We start from the raw sequence: 23835 nt of genomic DNA, 5'->3' as shown, positions 1-23835 counted from the left end.
AAGTTTTGTGAAATGTAGCATCTCAAGGTCACCCACCACTCCACAGGACGTCAGCTGTAGAAGAAGGTTAGATTTCACACCACAAAACTAAAATGGAAATTCTTGAGTTTAGAGCAAACATTGCTTCACTTCTGATGCTAAATGGCTGTTAGAGCAGCTAATGTTGGCTGCACACATAAGTTTTTAAGTGTTAATCTCACAGTATCTGTTTATATAATGTAGGGATTAACAATAAGCTAAGAGTCAAACCTGATGAGTAATAACAACAACGGGGTTGATGTTAAAAAATGGAAAGTGAGGGGAAGTGGGTAGGTCTAGATGGCAGTATGCAGTCAGCATGTGAGACAGCAATAATGTGATGAGTATTTTCACTTCAGCAGTGCCAGTGCACACAACATTTTATGGGCTTGCTTCCATATGGCGCATTAGCAGGAGGCTCTGCGTTTTTAGTTTGAATAATGCCTCACCTCAGTCTCGCTTTACTTCTCTACGGGTTGCAGCGGCTCCTGTTGGGCACAACAAACATCATGATCTGTGCAGTGTGTGCCCATCAAAATGTCACTGTGCCCTGGCCTCTGCCAGAATAATGTGCCTCTGGGCCTGCAAACTGTGATACATGGCCTTGGGGCCTGTAATCTAGTGCATAGCACTTCTCCATTCTGGAGAAATATTTGCAAGCAGGAAATGTGAATTTTAATGAGAAATGGACAATAAGAAAAGGAAAGCACCACAACAAAGTATGGCTTTTCATTTCTTTTGCTAAGCATAATGACATAGCACTTCTTTTCAACTTAAATCTTCTTAACGGCAAAAATCTTCCTGCCAGCAAGCTGTCATATCTGTTCCTCGTCATGATCAGCGCTCCTTCGATTCTCATCCAGCAGGCTGTGCAGTCCAAAGGTGATGAGGCAAACAAAACTGCTGGCGAATCTGCTCCAGCCCCTCAACTCAATCTGTGCCAAACTTATCATTTACCGCCAGACTCAATATAAACTGCTTTGCATAAATGCCACCCACACATGCTCAATTTACCGGAATTATATCTGCAACACGGCAAGCAAACCCAGACACTTGTGCCTGAAAGTGACATGACATTGATTACCAGTTTACAAATGAAACAATAAAGATTTATATGTTTGATTTACATAAGATTTTACAGCACTGAATAAATTAAAGGTATTAATTGCTCATGTTCTTCCTTCAGGAGGTTAACGGGTCTCTGATGAGCACTGTCGTCGTTTCATTGTTTTATAGGTGGGCAGTCCTTACACAGGCGAGGTCTCACCAGACAGGAAAAGAATCCATACACTTATAAACACAACCTGAGAGTTGTATGACTTAACAGCCTGTTAAAAATCCTCCCCTGTAAGCTCAATAGCAGTTTAAATAATATCCAGAAGTAAGTAAATAAATGCAGACCATCAGCATATTTCCCAATATATAACTTTATTTAAAATATTGTTACAATTTATTACTCTACACAACATTTTCAAAACTTTTTTTTATACTTGTTAGTAAACCTTCAAGGGCATTTTTAAGATATAAAACTCTTTTTAAATTTAAGCTTTTGCCTCAGGTGTTAACTGATGTTTTTACACACTCTGCAAATGAGAAACCACATCTTTTAAAACACCTCGTGTTGTTTGGCTATTCCTCCAAGTAGCCATTCTCCACACTAAATTAATAGTGAATAATGTCTTAAAGGTTGTACACTATCATTTCCCCAATCTTTATATCCGCTTAAATAAATAAAAGTTCTGAATTGGAGAAATAAGAGTGCATTTACTTCTTCTGTCAGCATACATTTTCAAAAACATTTTACAGGTTAAGCTAAAGACAAACAAACAAGGCTTAGGTTTTTAATTAATGTTGCTGACTTCCTGCTGTGGAAACTCCTCATCTTTCAAAGCAGTGAGCAAATAATTACATGTAGGCAAACACTTTTAAACAGCACTTACATCCACCTGTCAAGTCAGTCAAAAGGTACGACGTGTTAGCTAAAAAACTCCCCCCAAAAAACGGCAATGCGGACAGCGAAACGCTCTGAGCCAGATGTGCGTTCCAGAGGCTGAAGAATACAGAGTTCACACAGAAGTGTTGATGAGACAAAGAGCGACTCTGACTCAACTAACAGCGTCCATGCACAGAGACTTGTCAGGCAGCCTGAAGAAAGTCATTTAATAGCTGGAGTGTGAGCCTCATGAAATGCTACAAATTTCAAACTAATATTAAAGACCCACTGATTGATTTTATTAAAATCTGTGCCAATTTCACACAAGACACAGGAAAGCGGGCTGCTATAGCAACAGCACCCAGTGACAATTAGTTATGGAAAAAACCTTGTGAGCAGGTTCTCACATACTTTTTTCTTTTATAAATTGCGTTTGCCATACTATCCAACATTTAATTTATTTCATTCCTGTCTGAAATTCTTCTTTTGATAAATAATCATTCAGTTACAAGCTGAGGTCGCCCAGCATCATAGACACAAACGCAGGTGGCCCACAGCAACGCATACACCAACAATATCAAACACAGGCCATTTGTACAAATACGTGCTTCTTTACATTCCTGTCACCCTGCTGCTTTCACCTTAACATTTGTTAATATGACATTTAGCTCACAGATGAAACAGAGAACAGCTGACGGCACACACAGCTGCCTGTGACTGAGCATAAGATGGCACCTGGCGCAGACGAGACAAACCAGACCACAAACATATATATATAAAAAAAAAAAAAAAAAAAGAGAAGCAGCTTTCTAAAAGCCTATTCACAGCAGCACAAGCCACAGGGACGGAGAACAAACATCAAACGGCAAAAAACACTTCTTTGAATACATTATTGGGAGGACTGAGTGGGCTGGCTGACAGGAATAAAAGAAACCCAAGCTGCACCGACTGTGTTGTGCCAATGTGGTGCTGCCACGGCAACCGCATCCCCCTGTGTTGATGGGAGACCAACCTGAAGAGAGAGCAGAGGACAGACAAGGAAGCACACACAATCACAAATCTGACGGTCTGTTCTCCTTATCATGGAAAAAGGAAAAAATATTAAAAATATATCATGGTTGAACAGCTTCAGTTCTTCTATCATCCATCTCTAAACTGTCCATTACTTCGGCTGTCAAATGACCATCCAGCAATCTGAACAACTGCAGTTTCTCTCTCGCACCTGTGATGTGTGGACAAAAACCCCCACCACACTACTGTATGGTGTGTATTGCTCTAAAATGAGAAAACTGAATGACATATCATGTGCTACATTTAACAATTCTGTCAGTGTAGCAGAGAGACAGGGATATTTCTCTGTGTGTGTTTAGCTGAAACAGAATGAGTGGCTGTGAATGATTTCTAGACAATAGGGGACATTTCCCATTTGTCTAAATCTGTCTGGCGTCTCTGCTGTCCTACAGATACAAATTCCCATCTTCATTTGCTGGCGCTCACACAGGCAGCTCATCAGACACGTCCAATAAGAGTCTAAAAGCTTATCAGCAATGTCACTGATAAAAGTAGAGGACACGCACAACGCATGCACATGAGCATCCTTTGAGGTAACTAACTGAAAGCTCATTATGACAAAATTCAGGCGTGACAAACATTTAATGAGCTGAAACTAAAGCTCTAAAGAGAGAGAGAGCGAGAGAGAAAAAAAAAAAAAAAAAAGATTGGGAAGAGGAATTTGAACCTGTGCTCTTAAATTTAGTGTGAATATAAAAACATTGTTCTCAATTTCAGGCTTTTGGGGATTGCTAAGTGGTACACATGAATGTATCTGTTATGAATGAGATGAGATCAACTACAAGCCCTTAGTGGGATAAACAAAACTACTGCACCAGGGTAAAACTGAAAGCAATACACTCATGCACACTGACACCATTCAGAAGAGTTTTTTTTTTCTCAGAATATAAAGCTGTTTTCTACATAGTTCAAATGACAAAGATGTTAAACGTTAACAGCAACAAAAAAAAAAATACAAAAATTAAATTCATATATAAGTGTAGTTTACTGTAAAATCACACATTATGTGCAAATGCACACAACTAATACTGGACCTATGCATGTGTAGAACAAGGCAGACAAACGGCTGCATTGCTCTGTACGCTGACAGCGATGGTTGCACTCACACAACTCTGTGCATCATCTACTTACTATACAACACACAGAATCTTTCCTCCTGACTTTCTTAATGGACAAACTGAAGGGGAGTGATACTTTTGGTCGAGTTACAGGCCCAGAGGGATCACTAAGGCTCTCTGAGAGAACTTCCATTTCAGTTCACGGACTTCAGTCAGTTTTATGCTCTGCTGCCCCCTGCTGCCAGTTCAGAAAACTGCAACTCAGTACACGTTCGTACACACATAAAATTGGTTGTTTATATTCACAATCTGCTGGTAAGACTCTCCATATGTCAGGTGTGACATTTCAATAACATTAACGCTCTGGCTCATCAACCGTCTCCTCAAGAGATTATTCATGCAGAACTGAGACTGACAAAGCCTTCCACACTCAAGTTCCAAGCAATGCAAAATTGTCACAATACAACATTTGCCATGGGGATAAACATCCAGACATTACTCTGCAGTGTGGGTTGGACCATGAGACAAAATGAAAAATGGAGATTAGCTGGAGCCTCTTAAATGTAATTCAGCCAGTGTTTTACTGTGTTAGATGAAGAAAGCATATTTTATAACTCTTATATTAATCTATATTTGATCAGAATTGTTATGATTGTTAAACATACAAATAGTTCTGAACATTCATTTTGTTACAGTTGTGCAGCCTATATTTTCTGACAATGACAGGACAATGAGGACCCCAGAGATAGAAAACATTATTTTGTATGAATGTCCAGCGTCAGTGTAAAGTTTGATTTTGCCTTCTTCCTTTCTCAATGACTGTGAAAGCAAAAAAAAAAAAAAAAAAAAAAACAACAAAAAAACCCCCCAAAAAAAACAAAACAAAAACGAGTAAATTTCATGTGTGCCCCCCCCCCCCCTCTCAGTTTACCATTCAAGGCCTATGCTGTGGGATTTGGGCTGAGTGAGTCTGTCAGTCACATTTTCATCCCAGAAGTCAGCTCTGTCATGGTGTTTCAATGAGGTGCTCTTTCTGCACGAATGGCTCCTACAGCGCCGTGGCAACCCTGTCCAATCATGCACAGAATAATACGTCTCATCTCATCCAGCGGTGAGAATGTGCCAGTGTTGTGCCCCCTATTGCAGGACAGATGCATGGAGGAAACAACAGAAACACTATGGAGATCTAGTAAATTACATGAAAGCTGGCTTATGCTTATTTTCCTCCTCCCACTCCGTGCATCCCTGGATTCGGACAAGTGGGACAATTCCAATTTCCCAAACTGGTAATTTCCAGTTTGTTTCTGGGGTAGAGGATTGCCTCAGTCTCTCACTTTCTGTGTTTGTCGATGGGCGCTCTCTGGGGTGGTTGTGATGATGCGAGTGGACCAGTTCTAGTTCCAGTGATGTTGAATGGTTTTAGGAAGTTGCAATCTCCCCCCCTAGGTGGCGCCATCCCTTCTGTTGCGTCTCCAAAGGTGGCAGATACTCTGGAACACAGAAACAGTTCAAGGGTACAGGTTGGAAAGATTGCCTGATTTTATTTAGTGACTCATAAAATAAAAAAAAATGCTATGACATCACAACCCAGTCTGTGCAGCAGTGTCCCGAGGATACCATGAATTAATTACTGATTATTATTCTTATCATCTGAGTCTATCTGTTACACGCTGATGACCTTCCCTCATCTGGATGTCCTCAACTCTCAGCTTCTCAGTCCTCAGGTGTTCATTACTTTCTTTTTGTCCTGGAGATCCACAAACGTTCTTGTTCTGCTTCCTACCTCGCAGCTGATGTACACATTCTTGCATGATGTCACACATGGGGAAAATAGTTTCAACTTCTGAGAAATGCTTGATAGTGAGTCACATGTTGACACATAAATCTATAATATCTTTTCATGGCTCTGAAAGAGTCTACATTCTGTGCTGAGACATTAGAGGTTAATTGAGTAATGAATTATGTATAAATACAAATTTTTCTCAACTTTATTGGCTCAGTATAACACCTGGGAGCTATGCAAAAGAAATTTTATAAGGATATTTAATTTTTATTTTAATCTGGGGAAAAATACAAATAAATGTCATTTGTTATTATAATGAAATTATATAGCTTTAAAATTTTAAAGTAAAAAGTTTTTCTTTTTGAATACATCGCACACATGTACACTGACAGATGATGATGAAACTGAATTTCTCATTGACAACTGTATATGTACCTCACTGTATGTATTCAGTTCTATTTCAACTTGTTCTGTTTCTATTCAATTTCTTTTATTCTTATTAATTTGTTTTATTCTCCTACTCAGTGCTTTTCAGCGGCCTGCTATAATTCTTGACGCCCTGTTGTGGCTAATTTGCAACAAACCACTTCCAGCTTTTGTTGATTTTATTCCTTTTTATCTAACACATTTATTTTATGTATATATTTACTTTTATTACATTTTCATTTTTTTTTATTTATCCGTGTCAATTAATTATTATGGATTTATTTAATACTTAATTATATTTTATTCCAGTTGTTTTTTTTTTTCTTTCTCCTGATGGGTCGTGGTTATCGCCTTACATGGCAGCTTCCGCCATCAGTGTGGGAAAGTGTGTGTGAATGGGTGAATGTGATGTATAATGTAAAGCGCTTTGGGTAAAAGCACTATATAAATTGACTATTTACCATTTAAATTAATTAAGAAAACATAGTTTAAAGATTTTTCAGATTGGAAGGTTTTCCATAATTCATGGTTTTTAATGGATGTCATCAATTAAAGCAGGGCTGAGTACCACATCTAAATACATGCTTCTTATTCATTCATCATAAAAATATAGCCTCTCATGTTTGAGTTCTGGTATTTAATCCCTTTCAATTTGATCTCAAGTAAAAATACTAGCAGCTTACCACTGTTACTGCAGTTTTTGTTGTCTTTATCAGATGCCTCCTCCTCGACCTAAAACAAAGGAAACCGTGTAAATACGCAAATTACAAAATTGAGCTTTATTAACAAAATACTAACGAAAACATGCGTCTTCTGTATCTATAAAGAAGAATGAGAGACTATGCTAAGTTTAGACATGCAAAGCTGGCATTGAGTCATACATTTCCTAGAATGAGAGGAAAGGAGGAGTCCTTACCTGTTTCCTCCACTTCAGCTCACAAAAGACACGCTCAAAACACTCGTGCATGTAGTTGAACTGGGAAAAAAAGGAGACAAAATTGTTGTTCAGGCTTCCAGTAGATAACGGTCTAACATCAGTTGCCTTTGCTTTTTCTTACACAGCTATAACTACGTGTGAAGGTAAGTGTGTTATACTGCACTTTTAACTCTAAAAATCTAAAATACTGCAGCACATCTCACATAGCAGCAGGTGTATAATCACACTTACATATGGGGTAAAAATTTTAACCCAGCGAGGTTTCTTCTCTCCTCTGGCGTACTCAAAGCAGAAAGCCATCCCCTCCTCATCAGTGTCCCAACGCTGCATCTCTGCCCACTCAAAAGCTATTACCTGGTTCTGAAAGACACAGATTGACAGTAGTTTAAGTGCATAACTATAAATATTTAGTCTAATATTTTGATTTAGTTGTTGAGTAAATGCATTCATGGAAAATGTGGACATGAATTAGTTTAAGTCAATTTTATTCTAAAAGAAATGAGACAAAAAAAAAAAAAAAGAAGTGAAACTAAACAGTAGGTTAAAGACATAGCCAACGCTCACCTCCAGTGAGCCGTCCTCAGTGCAAGCGTGCAGCTTGAAGTGATGGATGCTGATAGCTGTGATGACATGGCCCTTCCTTCTGGAGTCACAGGAGCAATGAGGGAAGACCACCTCATTGTAACCTTCACATGTCCGCAACAGGCTCAGGTACTAAGTATACAAAAGACAAATATCAGTCACTATTTTATGAGAGGAACCAGATTAAAAATGTACATTTTTACCATTATTGCTCTATGAAGGTTTAAGTATAAACAGTAATGTTTTCATTTCAACCAATGCAGATAAACCACCACAAACATGAACAAAGACCAGCTGGCTTCATGTCTGTTTACACCACACTGGGCTGTATTCTGAAGAGTGTTGGCAGTTTCTGATTCTTCTGTCCATTTTTATGTGAAAGTGTTTTGGTGATGGCTTTGGTCGGCAGGCAAAAAGTGTAGTCATCCCTATCCCTTCCCTGAACAAAGACTGGTCTGTGGTACTAACTGTGGCCATCTTGCGCTGCTCTGCCAGTTTCTGCAGCTGGTAGGATTTGTCCTCTGTTTTTATGAATCCCTTCTTCACATCATCCAGTGCCTAGACAGACAAGAGAGAGCGGGGATGGGGGGTTGGGGAGGCATGAAGAAAAACAACATTGATCAGCTGAGGTCACAGGATACAAATGATTAAAACATAGAAGTAATTTAGCCAGAGAAAACAATAGAAATAATAACCAAATCATTCAAAAACAGAAATATTTAACATAAAAAAGGCTCACTGACATATCTGATATGCTCAAAATGTTGCTCCACATGGTTAATAAATCAAATATCCAAATTCTGTGTAAATTTGGTTTTGTGCTTTCATACTTACTGAACCATACATACTTAACATGCTTCAAGCAATGACCTATACTGCTCGGTGGATAACCCACAGGCTGCTGCAGCAGCCTATTTGAGTCAATTTAAATTAGAGGATTATTTTCCTAAATTCATCCGTATGACTTCAAAGGCTGTGAAAGCTTTCGATGTCTTGGAGAATATGACTGCACTCAGGTTTATTTTAAACATACCATCATAAAATAATTCATTTTTCCTGTTTTTTTTTTTTTTTAAATGTAGGGAAGGGTGTCTTCCTGGATAAAATTGTTGATACTTCAATGCTTTGATATGTTTTGCAGTTACATGCTCCAGCATAATCATATTGTGTTTGATGTTAATGAAAGCCAGGGGAGTAAGCTTATTTTTAACTAGATGAAAAATGCATGATGATGTTACAAGTATGAGTAGTTAAGATTAAAAGATTGGACACATTACATTTCTATGTATGACCAGTTTTAAATTTAGAATTAGGCATATGGATTCGTTAAAGAAAAACTTATTTACTTGGTGAAAGCAGTAGTGCAGCGCCAACGGGTTATCTCTGAGTAACTCCTCCTCCTGGATACTGAACAACCACTTGTGGAGCGCTAAGCAAGTACCCGGAACAGCTGATGTGTAGTTCTGCACATAAAGCTTGTGTGGGAACTCATTAGGTGCCAGCTTCCTCACTGCAACATGAAATAGAGATAGAAGGAGAGGGGTGAGGAACAGGATGTGCAATGCAAAACATAATTGTGGCTAAATTAATTTACCTGTCCTTGCTGTTTAAAATAACACACATACCCTCAGGTAAACAAAAACATTAAGCTCACCAACCGGATGATACAAGTCTTTATTTAGAAAACTGGTGGTCATGTGACAAACTCACCCCGAGAGGACTTTAAATTAAACGCATGAAAGAATATCACATGATCTGAAAAATTTCCCCCTTGAAAGACTAAATAAATACACAATTTCTTACCAAAGGAATGGTTGATGACTTCGAAAAGGGCAAAGTAGCTCGCCATAATACTGTCCATGCCGACCTTCATCACTAATGCCTACAAAAGAGTCATATAAAGCCAGTTATGAGTTTCCCAGCAGACAGAACCTCCAACATAATTATAGGAACTGAATGAAAAGCAACACATCCAGACAACATCACAATAACCTGAACATCATACCTGCTCAATAGCATCATTCAAACAGCAGCAATGTGGTCTTACCTGGTACACCTGGTCTGTGGTACTGTTTTTACGGACTCTGACGGAGATGGTGGTCTTGTCTGGCAGGGCTATCCGCAGCTCTACATCTGTCACGCCATTGTAATTCTGTACAGAGAAGCAAAACATAATCAGTACTAGAGGTGCGCCATCTTAGGTACCTTACAATTCAACCTGATTATGATTCAGGGAGCTTCGATTAGATTATTAAATGATTATCAGGATTTTCGATGCTTCTTCTCCCCCCCCCCCAAACTCCGTAGCTACCTTTATACTACTATCGAGATGAATCAATTAAATAGTACATCAGCTTATTCAATACACATGTAGAGCTGTTTTTACCTCTGTGAATTACCAAGAGTTGTGAGCAAATAAGCATGTCTGTGTTTGAGTTACTAAGTACGTGAAGATGGAAAAAAACAGAACTTTCAAATGGTACCAATTTTAAAAAGAAAAGCTACCAGCATTAATTGTTTTTCCAAAGGATGCGTCTTTCAACAACAACAATAGGAGCTTTTTAACATCCTTGTAGTCGGTCCAGGAGGTACAATTTTCTTCAGCTTTGAACAAGGAATGATTACCATAGCCATCAGTAAAATATCCTGCTTACTGCCTGCAGTGGGAAAAGAAATGTCTAAAATTGATGTTAAAATCACCATAAATGGACATATTCCAGTTGATGATTCAATTATTCAAAATCCACCCATCCAGCAACAAATTAACCATGTTCAGTCATTACTAAAACTGTCCTGAATTAAAGTGAAAAACACACCCACAAAATGAAAATGGTCCACCTTGGTTTGGCCCTTCTGGGTTACTATAGTAACACAGTGAAGGGACAAAAATGACACCCAAATGCATCACTAGATTAAAAAAGCTTGTTCTTAGCTAATGAAAGCACAATTCTTACTTTTCATTAATGAAAACTTTGTTAAAAATATCCCTTAAAATGTTATAAACTGGAACGTGGAAAAATAAAGAGTAATGCAAACCTCATCTGATTCCGACAGAAACTCCTGCATGATGTCACTCTCCCCGATCACCCGGACAGAACACACTAGAAACAAATAAAGGAAAAGATGGAGAGAAATGTAAAGGTTCAGAGTAAATTTGATTACAGAGAGCCTAAATAACACTGTCTGTGTCTGGTGTTCAGATCAAAAAAATTTCAGGAAGACTTAAAAGGGGGAAATTGACAGCTGGTGCATGGTGGGATTTCCATCTGAACTAAACAATATCCAAGGATGGATAGGTTTAAAATTTTAAATGTTGTGGTAGGAATTTTTTGGATTAGTACCAAAAAACTAAATTCAACTTTAGTCTTTTGCTCTGTTAAAAACAAACATGTTAATACATTAGCGACTTTCAGTCTACCTCTCTCCAGATATTCCTCCAGGCCTCTACGACGAGCATCCAGCTGCTGTTCGGAGAGGGAGAAGGGCCATTTACCAGGAAGCTTGGGGAAGTTGAAGTTGGAAAATTCCCTCTTCAGGTTCTGGTGCAGAATGGCAAACTCACGGTAGCGTTTTGAGCACAGCTGTCTACCTGACATATACACGTTGTACACCTATGGCCATTCAACCAAAAAAAAAAAAAAGCAGAATTAGAGAAGACATACAAAAATGAGATTTTTAAAAAATATATATGTGCAGTTAAGAAAAAGAAATATTTTCCACCTTTTAGACAGCTGCAAAAAAATATTTTTTTCTTTTGAATATTTTTTTGTTTTAATCTTATGAAGGTAAAGTAATAAGTCAAATCTGCACTTACCACAAACCTCTCCGAGTGCTGCTCTACATGCTTGTATGTGGGAATAGAAATGGGCACAGCCTGTTTGTCACTGTAATCGTAGTTGGGTTGGACATCCTCTCCTCCTTCCAATCCATCAGCTTCCTGAGGTGGAATAGACAGCACAGCGAGAACCAGCTCCTTTTCTCCTGCACGGATCAGGTCCACCACCTGCTTATGGGTTGCACCTTCCACGCTCACACCATTACTGGAGGTAGGCAAGAGAAAAACGAGGAGAAAAGGGGGTGGGAGAAACAAGCAAAAAGTAAGCAAAGAGTTTTAAATCCCTTGTTAGTACAGAGTGGTACGCCTTAGTCTAAATTTAAAATACAGCTAACTGATCACCTTTATTTCATGTGACCTCATGCTAACCTCGAACCCATCATGACTGAATTATTCAACAGAAAATATCATATTTTAAAGTTACTCTGTTTAATAAAGTGCTTTTAAATTACATCTGAGAAGCACTGCTGGAACAACTGATCTTTGCATTCGTGAAAAACATTTTTCTAAGTACTTCAAACATAGTTTCTATATAATTTCTCAGGGGCATTGTCCTGCATGATTAATTAACTCAGAGTTGGAAGTAGTCAGGTCAGCTCTACTGTTTCCCTTTCCTTTGGTGCTGAGAGACACCGCCCTTCTTGGCTTTGATGAAGCCAGATGGCAGCAGCATCAGGTGTCTCTGTTAATCTTCCTACGAGAACAGTTGGATATACATGGGGAAGGAATGAAAAAGCAAGAGCATGTGTGTAAGTCTAACAATGGGCCATGTGTCCGTTACTGCTAATAAATGCATATATTTTTTAATTTTTTTTTTATATTTTTAAAATAACATGCCACATGGATGAATGTCATCAAATCAATAAACTGAACTTTGTGACGATATCACACTAAAATAAAACATAAAAAACAAACAAACAAACAAAAAAAAACAGTTCATTTTCAAAAGCAAAATAATTAGGCTGCTTACATTGCAGATTAAGACTGACTAATATAATTATTCCCATTTTCAATCCTAATTTTAGTCTGGAGTGATAACAAAAACCAGATAAAAAAATATTTTTTACACTTCATCCTCAGTCTGTGGCATATTATTACAAAAAAGAAAAAAAAAAACATTCTGGATGGATAGAAGATATTCTTGATAGTAAACTAGTAAAATGTCTCTAAATCTATTGGCAGGAGGATCATTAACAGCTGTTCACTCAGCCATCAAACCCTCTATCTCTAGATCTTAGAGGGTTTTTTCTGCATCCCCTTTTCGAAGCAAATGTCAGTTGGCTGTTGCTTTAACCCTCTATGCATTGCTATTTTTAATGCAACCCAGTTTCAGCTAATTCTATTTGAAGTTGACGGGAAACCACCGTTAGTTTTCAGTTTCAATAAAAAGTTGCAATAATGAAAGATTTCTCCGACAATCATTCATTTATCAACTGAAATAATCATGAACTCTATTGTCCAAAGTAATAGTCATCAGGATTTTTTCAGATCTATTATTAAAGCCACCCTGCAGATGTTTCTGCTAACAAAAATAACATTTGATCAGCCTGGTTAAAGACTTAAACACACTCTAAATAAAGCAACATTTGTTACTTAATACTGATCCACACCAATATCTGTCAGAAATATTTGTCAGTATTACAGTGTAGCAAGATTATTAAATGAATATTTACACCGAATTAGTGCTGCTGCAGCTATATATATACACAAATGCTTTAAATACAAAGTCTATACTTAGTCTATGACTTTCTATTTTCTGCAAGACTTCAGCAGAGCATAAAATTACATCTAAAAAAAACACTAGAGAAAAGTGAGTGGATATTTGCATACATTTTTTAACTATTAAAATTTTATTAAGTGACTATTTGGTCAATACTGTCCAAAACTGACTGACGTTAAGTGACAAGTAGGCAGCTGATAATGGCTCATCAGTCTTTTCAGAACATACTATACAAATATTTTCTCTTGTGCGTACAAGTGAGCAGAGCAATCTCTTTTTTATTTATTTATTTATTTTTTTTTGTATTTTACAAAGAGAAAATTAAATCTGATGTTTTATACAAAATGCACTCTGGCAGTAGAGGTAAAGACTAAAAAGCAACACTACAGGTTACCTCCTCCTATCAACTGTTGTGTGTAAACTCTGTGAGGTAATAAGCTGACATTTGTCATACCCAAGTACGTGATTTTTGTGAAAATGGTCAAACTGGTTAATAGATCACGTGATATACTGGTTCAATCTTATGACCCATGAGATGTAATGCTTAAATGCACGGGACACGCTCGCTTAAAAACATACTGATGTCTCAGCAAGTACAAACAGAACAGTGTTCCTCCTTTTTTGTTCTTCCTTATTCTTAGTTTGGCCTATAATCATGTTTAAACATTAACACATTTTCACAGCTCAAACATGATGCTGATTTAACTGCTGAGACAAAAAATTACAAATAACAAATTCACACTGTCTTTCAATAAATTGTATGCAGGTTCTGCTATTTACTAGTACCATTTAGGTAATTTCATTCATTCCAGTGTTTGACCATTATTAGGGTCAAGGCTTGCAACCCAAGTTGGAGGTTTAATCATAGACTGTTATTATAAGTTTTGTCAACAAACAGAAACAGAAAGCGACACTGTATTTGTGTGTGTGTGTGTACATTTCAAGATAAAATATACCTTTACATTTATTTTAACAGATAAAGGGCCAGAAGAAACTATAGAAAACATTCAATTTAAATAGCTCCTTATGGAAAGACTTTCTGTTCCCTTTGTCAGTAATTGCTTCAGCTCTTGGACGACAGTTTGACCGCAATAAGGACTATGCTAAAAAGGAATTTCCTAAACAATATATCCAGGATCCGATTATCAATATCATAGCAAATCAAGGATAAAATTATGAAGACTGAAACCAAGTGACAGCACTCAAACCGTCCCATGTAAACAACACGACGGTTGTGAAGGTCTCATCAAGGCAACTAGCACCAATGCTTTCATAATGATGCTGATGGAGCACACTCCATCCACTGTCCTCGTACAGGGTGAAAACACAAATCTTCCCAATGACCCGTGTAACAATAATATGTCATCTGGACTATCGTTTTAATGTAATCCTAACTTCCACAAACAAACAGTTACTACGCAGGTAGCTAGGGAGAACACTAGCTACCTGGCTTGCTAGCTAGCTAAAGCTAATCAACATGCACAGGCTGTTGTCCAACTTATGTAAGCTGGTTAGCCTTTCACTTTACTCACCACGGCAACCTCGGTCTAGCCGATTCCCAAGCTTATTGGTTTAAATGCATGCAAAGTTAAAAATTAACTAACTGTTTGGTTAAATTGCTGCTTTTGTTTTACCTGATACACAAGTCACGTAGCAATGAATACGGCTAATGTTAACACATGCTTGAAATTGGATCAACACATAAGCTAAACTGAGTGGCTAGCTTCACTTGCTAAGCCCTGTCTTAATTGGACGGATAGACTTTGACTTACACTTCCAGGATCCTGTCACCCTTCACTATCCCAGCTCGGTCTGCAGCACCTCCGGGCAAAACAGCGCTGACATGCTGAAGAGGAGCGTACAGTTCCCCGTTGATGCTTCGCAGTTGCCCTCCTTCGCTGACTTGACCGCGAACATTGAAGCCGTAACCGGACTCCGACTTGACGATCCTAACTATTCGTGGACCTGACGTTACCGTGGCTGCGTTCTGGCCCGCCGAGGAACCGACAACTGGACCGTTGCGGGATGCCGTAGGGAGAGCCGACCGAGTTTCATCGCCTCCTACATCCGCCATCTTCTTAACAGGCACTAACCCCCTCCTCCAGTCGGTGTTTTCTAGCAAATTCAAAACAACACTCGGTCTCTGTCCCTCAGTTACGTTAGCTCCACACAGACCGACTCTGTTGGTGATAACCCGCCCCTCGATCACGTCACGGGACACGGCCACACAACGTGACTAACCGGAAGCGTCACTGAAAGTTTGGTTTATACTTTCACATCCCTTCCTCACTACACTGTTGGTCATGACTTTGACATTACATAATGTGCATGGAAGTTTTTCTGTCTTTTTCATTTTCTTAATTTGATAAAATTAACGGGTATCATCAGTTTGGTTGGACTTTATTAATTCCATTGCTATAAATACATTATAGTGATAAATTGATGTTCAAATTTATCAGTCTTTGCCCCATGAGCAACACATCAGTTGTATAAAGGCTTGAAGGGTTAGGGACCATGCTTGGGGCTCTCTGTCCTCTGGTCTGCCTGGGACGTCCTCCACGGGGCATGGCAGGAGGGTGTATGCTGACCCACGCCGGGTGGTCAACTAGGGGGGCCTTGTCCTCCTAGGCATGGTGTGGGCCCTCTATCTTTAGGGAGGGGGGGGGGGGGGGGTTGCCTCTGGGCTCCTGGCGCCCTGGACCCTTTGCTCGGGTCGCCCTGGATGGCCGGTCCCTGGCGGGGCCGGCGGCTGCCTATCTTGGCCCATTGCAGCCTTTGCCCCAAGACCACGGGGGGCTCTGGCTGGGGCACTCCTCTGCCACCCTCCAGGTGGGGCTGGAGTCGTCTTCGGGGTGGGGTAGCTTGGGTTAGTGCTCCGGGGCTGCTGCTGAGGGCCCGGGTCTCTGGGCTGCCCTGGCCCTTCGTAGAGGCGCTGTCACATTTGCATGATCTTACTCACCACTCCTCATCACTGATCACCTTATTCCTCATTCTCTGCATGCTGACACAGTCACTGAGTTGTCCAGTGGGTTTATGTACTAAGAGATCATTTTTATTTTTTTTTCCTGTGAGTTAGTATCTGGTTGTTGTTGTGCTACTTTTGTGATATGTCTTTTTGATTAGGTTATTATTTAAGAACCCTTAATGACTAGCAGCTCTGTTTTTCAGTAAAAGCTGTAGGAAATTTTCTAGTGTATTTATGTACAAGTGTAACAGTTTGTTGTCTGGTGATAGCTTGAATTGAAGGGTTGTTGCCTTCTGTCTGTGGTGTTTTTGTCTCCTCTTTCTTCTTTCTGCTTTCTCTTTTGCTACGTTTTGCTGTCTTCCTTCGTTTTCTGTCCCCTCCGGTCAGGTCCAGCAAGATTACATAGATTCCATGATTGAAAGTAAATAAATTAAGTAATTAATCAGATTATCAAGAGGAGCCTTATACCTATAAGCCTCCCCTTGGTAGAGCAAATTTGTTCAGCATGATACAGCAACCAGATTATCATTTTGCATAAAATTGCTTGTTTCAGTTTCAAGTTTGTCACATGCACATACAAGATGGCAGTGATGGCAGTCGTACATCGTCAGAGGCCCGTGTTGTCCCCAGTGTCCCTAGTTTACTAGTCCCAGTAAACCTGGGCATGAAACTAGACCTCATTGCTCACCAATTTGTCCTTCACTTTTGGATCAAAGTGTCTGTTAAAAGGGTTATGGTTAGATTTTATGTAAAATATCCTAAATCAGTGGTTTTTTTAAGTGGGGTCCATGGACCCCTGGGGCCTCAGAAAATTAGAGGGAAGCTAAGAAAAAAAAAGAAAGAAAAGAAAAATAGTTCAGCAGCAAGTTCGGCGTGATGACAATGACGTGATAATCTGTGTAAACTTGACAGTTATCAGGCTGCTCTGTTCCTCAAGGTAGTGTATAGCTAGCTAGCATAAAATGGACAGGTTTTTGACAAGAAAAGACCAAAGGAGCAGACCAACAGCCCTGCTTTGGTTAACTCTGCTACACAAAATACCCCTAAGAACTCATGGCCATGTGATGCAACATACATTAGGTATGGCTTTACAGCCATACAGAAAAATGGCCATGAATCCCTGAAATGTGTTCTCTGTCTGGAGACTCTAGTGTCCCACTAATGTAATCTGTCACTCACCTGCACATGCACATGCACACACACACACACACACACACACACACACACACACACACACACACACACACACACACACACACACACACACACACACACACACACACACGCACGCACGAGAGAGGTTTGATTTCTTTTATTCTGTTCTTATCTGTCAACAATTTGTTGATATTGATATTGATATATATTGTTTATTATTCAGTGGGAATACAATGTGCTGAAATGATGTTTGTTAATAATTTTCTTATGCTAAACAAATATAATATCATTGAATAGTGAATAAAAGGTAAGAAAATACATTCTAAAAGTTGATGTTTCTAGCACTGTCTGCGGGTTTGAGGGTCCCCAGCAAGAAGCAAATACTGTTTGGGGGGCCTTGGCATGGAAAAGTTTGGAAACCCCTGTCCTAAATGCCACGTTCTTTTGTTCAGTTTTTTCTTTTTCTTTTTTTTTTTTTTAAGTAATTTTAAAAGAAAATGTCAATTAAAAGGCTTGCAAAGATATGGCAGCGTTCACACTCACACTTAAAGGCAATTCAGAATTTAAAATTCATATGAACTGCTGATCTTTAGACTTTTTCAAAAGAGCTGGAAGATCAAGAAAATGCAAATAAATAAATAAATAAACAAAACAAAACAAAAACAAAAACAAACAAACATGCAGAATTCTGTTCATCATCATTCACTTTTTTAAAGATACACCTGTTCAGCTGCTTGATAATGCAAATAACCAATCTGCCTATCACATGGCAACAACTCAACACATTTAGGCACGTACACACGGTCAAGAAGACTCGTTGAAGTTCAAACTGAGTATCAGCATGGTGAAAAAAGGGTATTTAAATAGCTTTGAAATGAATTTTGGCTTCGACTTTGTGGCATCAGAGTATCAGAAACTGCGGATTTACTGGGATTGTCATACACAACCATTTTTAGGATTTATAGAGAATGGTCTGAAAGAGAAGGTTAATGTGGAGTAATATGTTCTATTTTACTGTTCTATCTCTATGATATAAGCAGCATCAGTGACTTCATCCCTGTTATAACCTGCATGCTATGTCCCCTTTCCTAAAATGAATCCCGCTGCAAAGCATGAAATGTATTAAGCAAATTAACTTAAATAACTTAAATTAACAAATAAGTTAGTGTAAATAAGTCAAGTAAAACACAAAGTTGTCAACTGCAGTGTTTTAGAGGGAAAAAGTTTATTTAATTTTGCATTACAAGATGATGTTTGTGACTTCACTATCTTCTCTTTTGCACATCGGCAGCTCTCACAGCTGGCCTCAAGGTGGCGCTTAGATTCTTCATCTCTTGCCGATGAAGTATTCATGGCACATCTGAGTGAGGCAGCAGACCAAGTTAACAAACTCCCCGAAATCCACAGTGTTGTTCTTGTCTTTGTCCAGGTCATTGAAGATGCGGTCTATTCCGGCCTTGTCATTGGCTTTCTGTGGGAGAAATTTTGACATATTGCATTTTTGAGGAGCTTATTTGAATTAGTTGTTAAGTTCTGTGAATCACATAAAACAAGGAAAATATGCCGCATGACTTTATTATGTGCAAATAAAGGCACAAACCACATTGCAAATTTTTGTATATACCACCTCTTCAATGCAAAGCTTTTACTGGGTGTGGAGGGCTGAAATAGACTAAGGTTAAAGGTAACTTACACACAGCATCTCTCCAAATTCATTCTGCAGAAGCTCCTTCAGCTCCTCCTTATTCAGGGTATCCTTGTCTCCCTCCTTGCTGGCATATTTAGTGTAGGAGGTGATGAGGAGGGCCATAGCCTTCTGGATGTCAGACATGGTGGGAGCTAATTTACATAGACAAAATTAAATTAGTGAGTCATGTAATACATTAAGAATTCACCCCTCTTTTTCTGTCATTCTCCCCAGATAATAGTTATTTGTTTAATACTTTGGGATGATCAGAGGAATGCTTTGGTTAAGAATAAACATCTGATTTGATTAGATGTTGTTATGACTCCATCTAGAGACAAAGTCTGTTAATATTAACTGGTGGGAAATAATCTCGTGGTATTGTGGTTGAAGTTGGAATGTTAGCAATGAACATGGTTTACATCCACAAGTTGGGAGTGGTTATAAGGCAAGTAAAAGGGAATGGGTATCATATTTTTTAAGGATTGCAGGCATTGTTTTTTTTTTAAGGTAATGAAACAATTGTTCCACAATTTAAATGGCTTTTCTTTTCTTTTCTTTTCTTTTCTTTTCTTTTTTCTTTTCTTAAATAATGCAGTATAAATATGTTAACATTTAAAGTAGAAATCAATGGTTAACATCATTGCTTTTGTCTTTGCCAATGTTTTCCCTCCTGGTTTTCCATAGACATAGATAAAAATAAACCCATGTTTCCACCTGGGCCTCACTGTTCCTTTTTGTTACTGTAGAGAGTCTCTAATGCAACATCTATGCTGAATGGCATTGAACTCTGTTTTGGAAACATTTTATCTCTGCAGGAAACTCAGTTGAACATGAAGCAGGTCATGGCATGGGTGATATCTCAGGAGCCACTTCAGCTTTCAAAAAAAATGTTTTTTTTTTTTCCACTGACTCCATACATGTTAGAGTCAGTTGTGGTTGCATTGTGACTCAGATGGGGCTGTTCCCTCCCTGGAGTGTGGTTAGCGGAGGAAACTGTGGCATCATAGGATTTGTAAACAAACAAGAATTGTTGAGGGAGAGAGAGCACATAACCAGTACTTTGCTATTGTTCACATATTAAATTTGTTTCCAATTAATGGTAAGAACTGAAGATTAGTTCTGATTTCACAATGTGGCATTTATCAAGAACATGGCAGTGAAGCAAAATGGGTAATATCCGTTGCAAAATTAATTTTCTTAAGTAATAAAGTTAGGTTGTTGCTTGCTTTAAATAAAGGCTAAATGCACAGGTGTCAATATTTCAGTGCATTTGCTCATGTTTAAAGGGTTTAAAGTTAAGTCAAACTATATAAGAAAAGTTTCTATTTAAGACAGGAAGTAAAATCAGATAAGCAAAGCAACATTATTAAGGTTTTCTACTCACCGAGGTTGACTTTGAAAGAGATTGGAGGATAAAATGTGGAGCTGCAGTGATGCAGAGATGGGTGTGAAGGATGTTTTATACATGGCCGCACCCTGCATCCCTCCCTCTGGAAGGATCCTCTCATCTTCAACCACTCCCCTTTCCTCCTCCTTGCCTTGTTCTTCATTTTCAACTTAGGCTTATAAGATTTGTGCAACATTACAGAGTACAGTAGCATTCAAGAAGAATTTTCACAGTACTGAAGAATGGCATAATGGATCACAAAAATGTTTTTCTATTTTCTATTTAGTCTCCTGTTTAATATTTCACTTAAACAATGAATGTATCCATAAAATTTGAAGAAACAGCATGAATTTGAATAGGCATCTTTCTTTAAGGCTGTTGTTGATAGAGGGAGGGAAACAACATTTACTGTGTAAGCTGAATCCCTTTTTGTAATGATTTGCTTACAGTTGCTCTATTTAGAGATCACTTTTGTTCATCCTTTTAAAGAAAATCCACAATTTGTGTCATCCACTTTAGTCTGGAGCCTTGCAAAAACAAGACTTTCATGAGATTTGAATTCACCCCAAAAGTTTAAACCATTTTTGTACATGCATATTTTATGGCATTTTGGCATACAAATGTCGTGATCTATCCTTAGTTGTTGTTATATATTGTCATTACAAATGTAGAGCATTTTGTTTAAACTGGTGCATTGCTTTTGAATTGTTGTTCAGCAGAAAAAAAACAAAAAAAACAAAAAAACTAATAAGACCAAAATGATGGCACCTTGAACTTAATATTTTGTTGCTTTTTCTTTAACTTTTTCTGGAACTATCAATGAGACCGCTGCACCTGTCAATAGGTACTTTGGAAAACCTCGTGAGCAAACTGTTCCAGTTGATTCAGGTTTAAGGGTACCTTCTCCAGATGGGATTTTTCAGCTCTGTTCAAAGATGTTCACAGAAGGCCATTTCAGAATAGTCCATTGTTTTTGCTCTTAGCCATTCTTGTGTGTTTTTAGCTGTGTGTTGTGGGTCATTATGCATTTAGAAGACCCATGACCTGTGACTGAGACCAAGCTTTCTGACACTAGACAGCCTATTTCGCTCCAGAATTCCCTAATAGTCTTGAGATTTCATTGTACCCTGCACAAGTTAAAGACACCCTGCGCCAGATGCAGCAAAAATCATAACAGAGTCTCCTCCATGTTTCACAGCAGTGACAGTGTCCTGTGTTTGTGAACAAGGAGCTGATGTGCCTTGCCAAAACAACTCCAGTTTTGTCTCATCTGTCCAAAGGACATTCTCTCAGCAGCTTTGTGGCTTGTCAACATGCAATGTGACAAATTCTAGTCTGGCTTTTTTATGATGTGCTTTCAACAGTGGTGTCCTCCTTGGTCGCCTCCCATGAAGTCCACTTTGGCTCAGACAGTGATGAATAGTGTGAGCTGACTCTGATGTACATTGACCTTAGAGTTCACCTTTACTGTCTTTTGAGGTTGTTGTGGCTTCTTTGGTTACCATTAACATTATCCGTCTCTTATTCCGTTTCAGTTTGTAATCAACTTTCTTCTTGAGACCATGTCCTGGCAGGCTGGCTAAAGTTCTGTGGACCTTAAATTTCTGAATAATATGTGCTACTGCAGTCACAGGAACATCAAGCTGCTTGGAGATGGCCTTATAGCTTTTACCTTTAGAATTCTTGTTTATGATTTTCTTTTTAATCACCTGAGACAACTCTATCCTTTACTTTCTGTGGTCCATCTTCAGCGTGGTACACACCATGTGACCAAGCAACGCAGTGACTACTAGCCACCCTTTAAATAGACAGACTGACTGATTCTGAGTTTGAAAACACGTGATGCTAATTATAGGACACACCTCAGTGTAACATGTCCCTATGGTCAAATTATTTTCAATCTTTTCTAGGGGAGCCATCGTTCTTGTCCAGGCCTGTTTCATTAGTTATTATTATTTATTTTTTTATGATTTTGTTGAACAATTTAAAAGCAATTTTCTTTGGTTAATTTTCAGTAAATTTTTATTTATTATTACTTTAGTCAGTTTCGTGTTTTTTCAGTGACCATTGTGAGTTTTTCTTTCATTGGCAGAGGGATGCCGAACGTTTTGTCAATGTCTGTATCCCCATCAACCCGTGTTATCTTGGTATTTTTCTAGATTCAACATAAAAGCAGTTTCATCTTTGCAAGACACTGCTAGCAGTGCTGTAGAATAAGGTAAACAAAGGTGTAGTGGGTATGAATTCATCTTTCTGTCTAGTGCAGTCTACCTACTACTATACTTCCTCTTAATATATAGATTGCATTCACTAGTTTACTGTAAGTAATTTTTTTCTTACATGGACAAAGGCATGACCCATCCATCTGTGCTCTAAGATAAATATATGCAGAAAGCCTGGAGATCTAGAGCTCAAGGCCTCTTTGGAAAATCACATGAAAGTTTGCATTCTTGGAAACATAATACAAAGAAATGAGGGGTGACTGAAGACTTTTGCACATTATAATTAAGTGTGATTTTCTTTTCTCTTCACTTCTTAATTACATGACACTGTAATTGTTAGTTGTACTAACTACTTCTGGGTACTTGTGTATGCAATAGACTTTTTTTTTCTTTTTTACTAATTGTATTTACTTGGTTGGGAGGCATGTGACTAAAGTGAAAACATTGGCAACAGTGACTCACTGTCCTCTCATAGTTTTGGTCATAAGTGCATCCACTCTTCCTCACAGGAGGCATTGTGACTCACAGTCATGTCCCTGCAGTTTAAGTCATAGCCAAAAAACAAACACACACACACAAAAAAAACCCAGCTCTGTGGCGACTTTATTCCTCTGTTTAGTTCTATGTGTGTGGTCTGTTGTCTTTTCCAGCTTTTCTTCTGCAGGATACAATTGTCTCTAATTCATACATTCAAAGTCTGTTAAAAGGTTTGGATGCTAAATATTAGTAATTTTATAAAACTATCCCTACTGTTTTAACCATATCTTATCATGCTATCCTTCCTTACAGAATGGAAATATTTTGTCAGACTTTTTCCTAATGTCCTGTCTCCATCTTACTGACTCATATCTCCCAAATTCGGGAGAGAACATCCAGCATGTATCGTATACAGCTGTTACTCATTTGAAGGTATTTGTGGTACAGCTAAAATGTTTTAAATCAAATTATCAAAGTTGACATTATAATAACAGTTATACTTTTCTGCCATCTAGTGGCACTGGAGTCTACACAAGTAACGAATATAAGTTGATCTGCAGTTTGTGGAGCTCTCCCTTA

At 38.4% G+C, this 23835-nt stretch overlaps 2 protein-coding genes across 2 annotated transcripts; both read right to left on the bottom strand.

Annotated features, from left to right (window-relative positions):
* Positions 1-3277: 3277 nt before the first annotated feature.
* Positions 3278-15541, bottom strand: snx27a (sorting nexin 27a). Its single transcript, XM_042012503.1, has 13 exons — positions 15136-15541; positions 11623-11848; positions 11227-11419; positions 10845-10909; positions 9856-9960; positions 9612-9690; positions 9155-9318; positions 8277-8366; positions 7791-7940; positions 7458-7586; positions 7206-7265; positions 6973-7021; positions 3278-5570 (listed from the first exon to the last, which is right to left on the bottom strand). The coding sequence occupies exons 1-13, from the start codon at positions 15435-15437 to the stop codon at positions 5500-5502; spliced, it is 1683 nt and encodes a 560-aa protein (XP_041868437.1). The 5' UTR covers positions 15438-15541; the 3' UTR covers positions 3278-5499.
* Positions 15542-18689: 3148 nt separating this feature from the next.
* On the bottom strand, positions 18690-20618 carry LOC121628333 (ictacalcin-like). The gene is made up of 3 exons (XM_041967352.1): positions 20555-20618; positions 19177-19322; positions 18690-18954 (listed from the first exon to the last, which is right to left on the bottom strand). The coding sequence occupies exons 2-3, from the start codon at positions 19312-19314 to the stop codon at positions 18811-18813; spliced, it is 282 nt and encodes a 93-aa protein (XP_041823286.1). The 5' UTR covers positions 19315-19322; positions 20555-20618; the 3' UTR covers positions 18690-18810.
* Between the last annotated feature and the right edge of the window lie 3217 nt (positions 20619-23835).

The sequence above is a fragment of the Melanotaenia boesemani genome, chromosome 17, assembly GCF_017639745.1.
Source record: "Melanotaenia boesemani isolate fMelBoe1 chromosome 17, fMelBoe1.pri, whole genome shotgun sequence".
In the NCBI taxonomy this organism is placed as follows: Eukaryota; Metazoa; Chordata; class Actinopteri; order Atheriniformes; family Melanotaeniidae; genus Melanotaenia; species Melanotaenia boesemani.
The sequence above is the reverse complement of the archived record's forward strand: the minus strand, read 5'-3'. Positions and strand labels throughout refer to the sequence as shown.